Source organism: Anastrepha ludens, chromosome X, assembly GCF_028408465.1.
Source record: "Anastrepha ludens isolate Willacy chromosome X, idAnaLude1.1, whole genome shotgun sequence".
Taxonomy (NCBI): Eukaryota; Metazoa; Arthropoda; class Insecta; order Diptera; family Tephritidae; genus Anastrepha; species Anastrepha ludens.
Genome location: NC_071503.1, coordinates 33250706 through 33261948, shown reverse-complemented (window position 1 = coordinate 33261948; position 11243 = coordinate 33250706). Strand labels below are relative to the sequence as shown.

At 36.1% G+C, this 11243-nt stretch overlaps 2 protein-coding genes across 2 annotated transcripts; one reads left to right on the top strand and one right to left on the bottom strand.

Annotated features, from left to right (window-relative positions):
- The first annotated feature begins 4712 nt into the window (after positions 1 to 4712).
- On the top strand, positions 4713 to 6565 carry LOC128869645 (uncharacterized). Its single transcript, XM_054112217.1, has 3 exons — positions 4713 to 5118; positions 5203 to 5383; positions 5445 to 6565. The coding sequence occupies exons 1-3, from the start codon at positions 4967 to 4969 to the stop codon at positions 6135 to 6137; spliced, it is 1026 nt and encodes a 341-aa protein (XP_053968192.1). The 5' UTR covers positions 4713 to 4966; the 3' UTR covers positions 6138 to 6565.
- A 269-nt stretch (positions 6566 to 6834) lies between these two features.
- Positions 6835 to 7861, bottom strand: LOC128869648 (putative nuclease HARBI1). Its single transcript, XM_054112218.1, has 3 exons — positions 7578 to 7861; positions 7081 to 7522; positions 6835 to 7023 (listed from the first exon to the last, which is right to left on the bottom strand). The coding sequence occupies exons 1-3, from the start codon at positions 7691 to 7693 to the stop codon at positions 6835 to 6837; spliced, it is 747 nt and encodes a 248-aa protein (XP_053968193.1). The 5' UTR covers positions 7694 to 7861.
- Positions 7862 to 11243: the final 3382 nt, after the last annotated feature.

Genomic DNA, 11243 nt, shown 5'->3' with positions numbered 1-11243 from the left:
TTTGTAAGAAACACAACTGTAATATATATATGGTATATATATAAATAATTGGCGCGTACACCCTTTTTGGGTGTTTGGCCGAGATCCTTCTCCTATTTGTGATGCGCGTCTTGAGTTTCAAGCCCACTCCGAACGACAGATATTTTTATAAGGAGCTTTTTCATGGCAGAAATACAATCGGAGGTTTCCCATTGCCCGCCGAGGGGTGACCGCTATTAGAAAAATGTTTTTCTTAATTTTGGGGTTTCACCGAGATTCGAACCTACGTTCTCTCTGTGAATTCCGAATGGTAGTCACGCACCAACCCATTCGGCTACCGCGGCCGCCACGTTTACATTTAACAATATAAATATTACTTTTACTGATAGTCATAAGTTTATAGGTACAGTATTCTGTTCTAACTATTCTATATATTCTTTAAGTAAAACGTTGTGAAGTATTTATCTTCCAAACGATCACTTATCAACTCTGATTTACTGGTCAATGTTACAAAGGCGCTCCTTTTATCCTCTACCAACTATGGGGTAGAAATATATGGCCAAAATGCTACAAATAACCTGAAGCTGCTAGCGTCTGCTTACCATACTGCTGGCCGACGATCTTTACGTGCATTTCCTACTTCGCCAATAAAAAACCGCTAGCAGAATCAGGTCTACCATCACTAACCGACAACGTAGAGGATGCTTTCCATTTCAATTCAACCGGGCTATTCGGGTCATGTTCTTCGATTTCGATGTAACTCAAATATGTTGCTCTTTGTGCAAAATAATGAGACACGTATTTTTTTGTTCGCCCGAAAAAATTTTTTTTCAAAATTTATCGGCAATTTTGTTTTTCGGTTCAAAATCGATTTTTTTTCATTAAATAAGAAATTTGTTTTTAAAATGCTCATAACTTAGTCAAAAATTAACTGATTTTAAAGATTCTGAGTTCAAAATTATTGTCATTACTTCCACGAGCGACTTCATGTAGAAACAATTCCAACACAGTAGTTGAAAATTTTTTATTTTGCAAAAAAAGAAAATCGAAATTTTTTCGAAATTCAATATTTCAAAAAGTTTTTTTTTTTTTTTTTTGTAACTTTTTCCAAATCAAGAGGACACCTCAAACTTCAATTGAGCTGAATGCCCAGTAGCTAAAATGAGTTGTTTTTGAGTAATGAATTTTTGAGTAAAAAGCCTGTTTCGCACTTTTTGTTTTTTTGCAGAATAAATAATTCTCAACTACTGTTTTGCAATTTTTTCTACATGAAGTCGCTCGTGTAAGTAATGACAATCGTTTTGAACTCAGAATCATTAAAATCGGTTAATTTTTGACTAAGTTATGAGCATTTAAAAAAAAAATTTCTTATATAGATGCTTTCCATTTCAATTCAACCGAACTATTCGGGTCATGTTCTTCGATTTCGATGTAACTCAAATATGTTGCTCTCTGTGCAAAATAATGAGACACGTATTTTTTTGTTCGCCCGAAAAAAAATTTTTCATGATTTATCGGCAATTTTGTTTTTAATTATATAAGAATTTTGTTTTTTTAAATGCTCATAACTAAGTCAAAAATGAACCGATTTTAATGATTCTGAGTTCAAAATCATTGTCATTACTTACACGAGCGACTCCATGTAGAAACAATTGCAAAACCGTAGTTGAAATTTTTTTATTCTGCAAAAAACAAAAAGTGCGAAACACGCTTTTACTCAAAAATTCATTACTGAAAAACAACTCATTTTAGCTACTGGGCATTCAGCTCAATTGAAGTTTGAGGTGTCCTCTTGATTTCTTATATAGTTAAAAAAAATCGATTTTGAGCCGAAAAACAAAATTGCCGATAAATCTTGAAAAAAATTTTTTTCGGGCGAACAAAAAAATACGTGCCTCATTATTTTGACCAGAGAGCAACATATTTGAGTTACATGGAAATCGAAGAACATGACCCGAATAGCCCGGTTGAATTGAAATGGAAAGCATCAGAGGTCAATATAAGGAAACTTTATCCTAAGCTTGCTATTTAGCAAGCATTGACAGATGCTTTTCTACAAAAATTCTTTCGTTCGGCAGCTGTGCGTACGGACTGCTAAGACAGCTTCTTCAATTTACAAATGCGCCTCGTTTGCAAAAGACAATGGACTGCCCTTAAGATTATTATCGACGAGATGTGGCCATCACCCGCCATGAGTGCTGAAAAAATCATCTTTTATAAACGATTTAAGTTACATGCAAGAATCGAATAAGACTTCGGCAGAGTATTGCGCACGTTTCTTAGAAATTTCATCTCGCCTTAAAAGTTCTAGTTAGCAGCTAATCCTTACTGATGGTTCCAAAGCGAATTACACTTCCTTTGCTGTTGGGAAAGCCTATGGAGAGCCTACATCGTATGGATTATTACTTCCATTTCGCTCAATTTTCACCGCTGAAGCAACAGCAATTCTCTACGCCGTGCAGTATTCGTCAAAATTCAAGGGAAAATACATCATATGACAGCATGTCCTGTTTTCAAAAAAATTAATAACTCCAATCACATTATTGGAACCATAAGAAATATCCTGATTTCTCACCTTCATCCGCGTTATCTGCTTGTTTATTTAACAATTTTATTGTTATTTAAGCTTTAAAAAATAAATAAATAGAGGTCAGTTTTTATTCTAAAGGACCTTAAGTATAATGCAATTATATCTGGTTTTAAAAATTTAAAATACCCATAACAATTTTTTCACTGCAATTCATAAATATATTCCTCTGTAACTTGTGACTTCCGCTCTATCACCTGTTTTGAAAATCAGAAAAAGCAAATTGGTTTGAAAATGTCTCTGACTTTACCAGTTGTGTATTTCCACAAGCTGGTTCAAAAACTGGTGGAATTTTTGAAATACATATCATATAAAATTTACCAAGCCCAGGCGCATTATTTACTTTCATTTTATTAAGCATTTTAACTATTGTATTTCGTCTACAGTGCTTGGGCCGTCCAAGAAATCATTTTTTACTTCAATGGCAGCATAAAGAATTTTATTTGTTGTAATATGAATATGAACTAACTTGTATATCTTTTCAATTATGATTGAAAATCAAATAATTTAAATGATATAAGTTGTAATTTTTACTTGTATCTCAGTTTGGTATTAAATATTCAGCAATATTTTTACTTATAGCTATTTAATTAATTTAAGATACATTTATGGAATGCACCCAGTTATGCAATACATATATATATATATAAATATATATATAATTGGCGCGTACACCCTTTTTGGGTGTTTGGCCGAGCTCTTCCTCCTATTTGCAGCGTGCGTCTTGATGTTGTTCCTCAAATGGAGGGACCTTCAGTTTCAAGCCGATTCCGAACGGCAGATATTTTGTATGAGGAGCTTTTTCACGGCAGAAATATAGTACACTGGGAGAATTGCCATTGCCTGCCGAGGGTCGGCCGCTATTAGAAAAAACTTTATGATTCGACTGGTTCAGCGCTTTTTCCTGGTTTGAGGATAATTTTTACTTGAATTACTTTACATTGAGGTGGAACAAGACAAGAAAATATAATAGAATTATACATATGTATATACGTAAGAGAAGTGAGTCCTTCTTCTGGGTGTTGTTTCAGTACTCCTCCTGTTATAAGGTCATATCCAGCCGCCTCCTTTTTTATGTTTTTATCACTTCTTGAACTTCATTTTTCGAGAATTTTTTTATGGGTAGGTCCGCACCAGATGGTGGTCTAGAGTATCTTGTACTTTTTAAGAAGTACTTGGAGCGGGTTCGATTTCGTGGGTTTCGATCTTGCCTTCTCGAGATCTGTTTTTGCCTGTGGGTTAATTTCCATTTTAATGGATGATTGGCTAGGGTTGGCCTTTTTAAATATTTTGTTGCTTTCCATAGAGAGTAGTCAGTGACAGAGGTTAGATTTAGCTTGCTGAGATAGTTCTGGAGATGAGAGTGGTAATCTTTTTAAGGAGTTCATTGAGTTCTTAAGTAAGTGAGTTAAATATATTTTTGTCCTCAGTGTCTGCTAGGTAGGAAGGTAGGTGGAATGGTTGAAAGCACCTGGCACTCCTCAAGTGCCACTAAAGCGCCGTTTTGATACCATTACGAGACCTCCAAGAGGCAGATATCTACAGCCAGCCAGAGCTGTTGATATAATGGAGAAGATTGATTGGATTTAGGTTGGCGCAATGCCCCAGGCCGTCGAAGAAAGGAGCTCCCAGAGACCTTAGTCGTCTAGCTGCCAAACCCGGACATTTACAGAGAAAATGCTCTACAGACTCCTTCTCTGAAAGGTTCCCACATCATCTGCAATAGGGGTTAAATGGTAACCCTAGCTTTTCCGCGTGTAATTAAATAGTTGGTAGTTGGCGCCCTTTCGCGGTAGCGAGACCCCAATGAGTGCGTTTGGCGTTATTGTCTCTTCCATCTCGAAACCTGTTTCCAACGATTTTAAAGAATTTTTCATACTTTTCTGTATTGATAGCGTGTTGCTTATAGAGTAGTAGCACTTGTTGCTGTAGCTTTTGAATCTGCTCCTATAAGCTTGGCTTTATTTTTGTCTTTGCCTAAGCACTGAGCAAGCAGGCGATAAACGTGTGTACATACGTATACTCATGCATACATTTGTATGTACGCACTAATGCTCGTATTTGATGCTATGAAAAAAATTTGATTTTCCTGTTTTTGATTTTTGTAGGACTTCTATATAAAATATTTTATTTAAATATTTATGTTGCATAATTGTATACCTACCACACATTACCATTAAATGTTCTATCCTCCAACTAGGAGTTATAGGATCTTATATATCAAGAGATCAAAGATTTCACTTAAAATTGGTTTATACCTATACATACATACACGTACATACATATTTCAATTTATCTATAAATGTTCACCCCTATTATGGTATCCGACGGATGGTTGCGGAGGGAGTTATACTCGATCCGACAGTATTCGGTATCATAATAAACGTCGGATAAAGCAGTATGCGGATCGATAATGTGGTTTACGGATCGATTAAAAAAATGGCATTACCAACAACGCACTCAATACGCGTTTCAAAGAAATTTACTCGTTTCTCATCCGCAGGTCATTGTGTTGCGGATATTATTATAATAAAGATGGAGAGCAATAAAATGTAAGGAAAAACATTTTTATTTGTTTTTTTCGGATTATATATATTGGCAAAATTTATACAAATGGCAAAATTAATATTTTTTAGGAAACGCACAACCACCAGAGAGCAATTTAAAGGTTTAATATCTCGTATGAAGGAGCATCCTGATATTGCAAAAAATTTTACCAGAAGTGCTCCTAACGAGGTAGAGCAATTTTGGGAGAGTGTGCGTGAGGAACTGAATTCATTAGGGCCTCCATCGAAGAGTATTTCAGAATGGAAAAAGGTTTGTTGATAATTCAAAAGTTCATTGAGAATATAAGTACTTATTTCCGTTTTAATTAAAGGTTTGGTCAGATTTTAAATCAGCAGTAAAGAAAAAGTTGGCGCACAATAAAAGGGAATTACAAGCAACTGGTGGAGGCGAAAATAGGGAACTACCTTTATCGTCGCTAGAAGAAGATGTTGCTGCTCTAGTGGGCCTAAACACCTGTGTTGGGGGCATTAAAAATTCAAAAGAGTTTGGAGTGCCTCAGAGGAGAATTATTGAGCATGCCACTCCACTAAATTCAGAGCAGGTGGTTGAAGACATTACTCCATCTACATCGAAGAGAGCTCGTACAAATTCATATACTTCGAGAGACGCCATCTGCATAGAGTTGTTGGAAAATGAAGATGTGGAAAATAACCAAAACATTCGAAATGAACTCCGAAAAAAAAAGAGACCAGAGCAGTTTGACTTGTTAGACAAGCAAATCGGTGTGCAGGAGAGGTTATATTCAAAAGTTTCGGAAGGTGTTGGTGCACAGGAACTACATTTTAGAAATGTAAAAAAGGAACTGAAAGATCTGACTAGGTCGGTTGACCGTCTGGGTGATCACCAGAAGAAAAATAATGAAATTCTCCAAGCTTTTCTTGAGGAGACAAAAAGACATAATATGGCTATGGAGACAAATGCTATTGAAAAATTAAGGGTGAAACAAGAACTTTTAAGCATTGAATTAGGAGAAGTTAACAAGCAATTGATACTTAAAAAATGACTGTGAATTAGAAATTTGGTTTAGATTAAGTTTTAAAGTGCAACATTTGCCAAGAAGGCTTTTATATTTTAAGTTTAAGTTTTAATGTGCAATTGAGACTTAAAAAATGACTGTGAATTAGAAATTTTGTTTAGCTTAAGTTTTAAAGTGCAACATTTGCCAAGAAGGCTTTTATATTTTAAGTTTAAGTTTTAATGTGCAACATTTGCCAAGAAGGCTGTTTTTATTTTGTTCTTAAGAAATATATACAAACATACATATATTTATGTACGTTAAATGAAAACAAAAAAATGTTTCTTTATAAAAAGCTGTGTAGCATTTCATTCCGGATTTGGTTTGCTTCATTGGTATACCTTTGATGTTGTACAGGCTCGCCATTTTCATACTCTTCACTTTCAAAAACCCCTTCTAAATACTCGTCTGAAATATTATAATGGATCCGAATGTTGTGAAGTGCCGCCGCAACATTAACAATTTGAGCCACTTTTTCCGGAGAATAATGAAGTTGGCGAGCTGAGAGCAAGCATCGACACCAATTCTTCCAGACACCTATTGTGCGTTCAACAATATTGCGACCCGAGCTATGGCTTTTATTGAAACGGCTTTGGGGTGTATTCGCTCCGGCATTTCGGAAGGGCGTTATCAGCCAGGGTAAAAGTGGGTATCCAGAGTCACCTAGGGAACATTTAAATCAAAATTACTTATGTATTGTTAACTGTTTCGTTTTTGTCATATATGTACCCAACAATCTAGCGCTTCTGTGTCCATTTTCATACATGGTTTGGAAATGTCTTGAAGCCTCACTATTTTCCCAAATAAAGGAATCGTGACTTGCACCTGCGTACCTACTGTTCACATACCTTATTCGCTGCTTATGGTCACATATCTTAAGATAGAAAAAAGTCATTTTATTAGTCAATTAAAATTTCAGAAATTAACTTACTATCATTGCATTAATACTGTAATATCCTTTCCTATTATAATAAAGGTGCGAATTGTCTCCAGCAGGTTTCAAAATCTTTATGTGGGTGCCATCTACGCACATAACTATGCCGGGAATTCTTGTTTTTCCAAAAAAATATCTTTTGGCTTCAAGCTCTTCAGTCTCGGTCATTGCCAAACTTATCCATCTGGGGCATAGTGTTGCCTCTAAAATATTTAAAACTTCTGACAGTACTATGGACACTGTGGACTGCGCCATGCCAATATTAAAATCCTGCCCAGTACCATTTTGATAACCCCCTTCAGCAAAAAATCTTAGACAGGCTTCTAGTTTGAGCTCTGGCGATATCGACCATGTTTTAATAACAGGAAGCATTTCCCTCTTTAATATGTTAAGAACATATTGGAAAGCTATCTTATTAAGACGGAATTGCTTAACAAATCTACAAGAGGAGCTCACATAAATTTTCGTCAATTGTCCTTAAAAAGTGAACTTACACATCATCCGGCAACTGGAACACGTCAACAGCATTATCCCTTACTTTTTTCCGGGTTCGTCTTGCATCATTGTTTGTACTTTCATTAAAATCCAAAAAAAAAGCTATTGAATCCATTTTATTTAACAAATATTTATTGGTCTTTTGCACAGCTGATTATGCTGATAACACAGTTCACGGATTGTAATGCAGTGCATCCGTCGGTAACAATAATACCATTTTTGTGAAAAAGTGAATCGAGTGCGGATCGAGTTAACTCCCGCCGCATATCATCCGACGTTTATCATAATAGGCCTTTTTAATAAAATATATGCCTTTTATTTATTAAATTTGCCGTCACCCGGTCGATATTCCAAATATTTTACTTACAAAAACAAATTACCTTTATACGCGCAGAAGCATCATTCTAAAATGTTCTTTAATACAACAAAAACTATTTCATTCATAATCGGTAGCGTATATTTCTCAAAGCAAGGCTCGATCATTCATAAAACGAGCCCACCACGTCCTTCCTCACGCGCCTGAGCTGTCCATAAGCCTATTTTTCTTGAGGAAGACAAAAATATTTGGTGAACTGTCAATTTTTGTTGTGGCATCTGTGTTATGATTTATATACATACATATATATATGCCGCCGTAGCCGAATGGGTTGGTGCGTGATTACCATTCGGAATTCACAGAGAGGTCGTTGGTTCGAATCTCGGTGAAAGCAAAATTAATAAAAACATTTTTCTAATAGCGGTCGCCCCTCGGCAGGCAATGGCAAACCTCCGAGTGTATTTCTGCCATGAAAAAGCTCCTCATAAAAATATCTGCCGTTCGGAATCGGCTTGAAACTGTAGGTCCCTCCATTTGTGGAACAACATCAAGACGCATACCACAAATAGGAGGAGGAGCTCGGCCAAACACCTAACAGAAGTGTACGCGCCAATTATTTATTTTTTTTTATTTTTTTATATATATGCATATATTGTACTATATATATTATTAATTCGTGACAGAATGGCGACAGTCGTAGCGAATGGTGATTGTTTTAGCTGCTGTGTGTCAAGTGCGCACAGATACATACACTAATGATGTAAACAAAAGCCGCCGTTAGCTTAAAACGAGTTAACGTCTTCGAAATTTTGTACTATTGAAAATTTAAAATCCATTCCGTTTTGTTCTCGTATAGAAGATAAATATACAGGGTGCGCCATCTCGAGCTTCGGTATGGAAATATTGAATAACTTTGCTATCCATTGTCAGAAGGACTTGAGAAAAAATAATTTGGAAACGTCAATTCAGTACAATTTTAACGATGAATAACTTTACACCTAAAGAACGCGCGGAAATTGTGACCATGTATTTGGAAAATGGTCGTTCAATTGTGCTTGCTCAACGTGCATACTGTCGAAAATACCGCGGTCGTAAAGTGCCTTCTGATAACACCATACGCAATCTGACTAAACATTTTGAAGAACCGGGGTCTGTAGCAAATCGTCAACGTGTTTCAGTTCGTAAAAGACGCTCCAATGATATTGGAGAAACTGTCAAGCAGAGTATTTTGAAAAGCCCAAATCTGTTATATCGTCACCGTGCCCAGCAGCTAAACATAAAAGGAACCACTCTTAGAAGGATTTTAAAAGAGGATATTCACATGTTTCCTTACAAAGTGCAAATAACTCAACGATTATTGCCCACTACATTGGAAGCGCTCAGGACCAACATTAGATCTGAAATAGAGGCAATATCACCCGAAATGCTAGCAAAAGTAATGGAAAATTCGAAAAAAAAGAGCACAATATTGTGTGGCTCGTAAAGGTGGTCATTTGTTGGATGTTGTGTTCGAAGTGCAGTTGCAACAGATTGTAAAGGACAAAATCAAATAAAAAAACACCAACAAACATTCAATTTTGCTAGTTGCTAAAGCTATTCAATATTTCCATACCGAAGATCGAGATGGCGCACACTGTATATATATACATATATATATATATATATGTATATATAGTTGGCGCGTACACCCTTTTTGGGTGTTTGGCCGAGCTCCTCCTCCTGTTTGTAGCGTGAGTTACCTCCGCTACCGCAACCTCAACAACAACACCAACTCGACAGCCACCAGAAAAGCCACCAAGGGCAGGAACCTAGCGGTCATCAACACCGGAAATGCGGGCGTAGCAGTATTGTTTAAAATTAAGAAATTGAATACTTATTGCAATAATATAGCTTAATAATCATTTATTGCAATAATATTGCTTATTAATCATTTATTGTAATAATATTTCTGTAGAATTTAGGTTATATGTAATAAATTGCGTATTAAGCAAATTTAACATTGTAATACTCATCAATAAGCATAAAATGTATAAATAGTAGTTAAGAATCAATTAATAAACACTTGTCATATTCCTGTCGAGAAATTAACTTGTTGTTTTTTTTAACACTATCGTGGGGTGATAACATAAATGGCGCAGTCGGCTGCCCTGTGAACGGTTCGGAAGTGCTAAAGAAAAAGTTGAAAAATCCCTAAGTGACCTCTGAGAGCATATTGGAGCAGGCTGAAGGAAATCAACGAATTTAAAGTGATTCAAGTTGAAAAAATTCCGAGGGCATATCGGAAAGACCAACGAATCCAAAGTGGTTCCAGCTGCAAAAAATTCCGAGGGCATATCGGAAGAAAGTAACCCAGAAGCACAACCGGACTGGAGTAGTTTCAACTACTTAACTCTAGGAGTATTCCTACAGGTTGCTTCTCTTTCGAAACTCTTCGAATTCCAGATGCAATAAAGGATTTACCTGCATATGATGGAAATCCTCGTCTGTTGCACGAATTTATTAATAATGTGGAAGAGATTCTACTCCACATTAGAAATTGTGACGCAACTCCACAGGGACAAATACTACTACGCGCGATTCGAAATAAAATTCTTGGCGAGGCCAACGAAGTACTAAACATGTACGGAACTTTCCTCAATTGGGATGAAATAAAACAAAACCTGACTCTTCACTATTCAGATAAAAGATCTGAAACTTCTTTAATTAGCGATCTATGTACATAGTCTCCGCCAGAAATTCAATAATGTTGAAAAATTCTATAGCGAGATAATAGAATTACAAGCATCCCTCCTCAGTAACATACAGATTCACGAGCATGATGAAAAAATAATCAAAGCAAAGAAAGACTCGTACGCTGAAATGTGTCTTAACAGTTTTCTTATTGGTTTGAGAGAACCCCTCGGGTCAACAATAAGAGCATCTAAACCAGAATCTCTCGCAGAAGCATTCTCTTTATGCATAAAAGAGCAAAACATATTTTACATGAAATCAGAACCGAGCAGATTTCAGCGTAATTGGCAACCAAAAGCCAACAACTATTTTAGGAATAACAACAGTTTCCATAGATACACACCTGCTCAACGCACATATTCTCAACACCGAAATCAAATTCCAAACTACAATACCCAGCCATTATTCCAACGACAAAATAATTACCAAAATAGTTCCGTAAATCAAAACCCATATTTCCCAAACCAATACAATGCCCAAAATCCATTCCGAAATCACAACAATTACAATCAGTATAGCAAACCGGAGCCCATGGACACAAGTACCACGCACATAAAAAACCAAGCCCCTACCCAAAGATCCTTTAGAACAGACCAAACTATGCGTTCTATTACTCCAA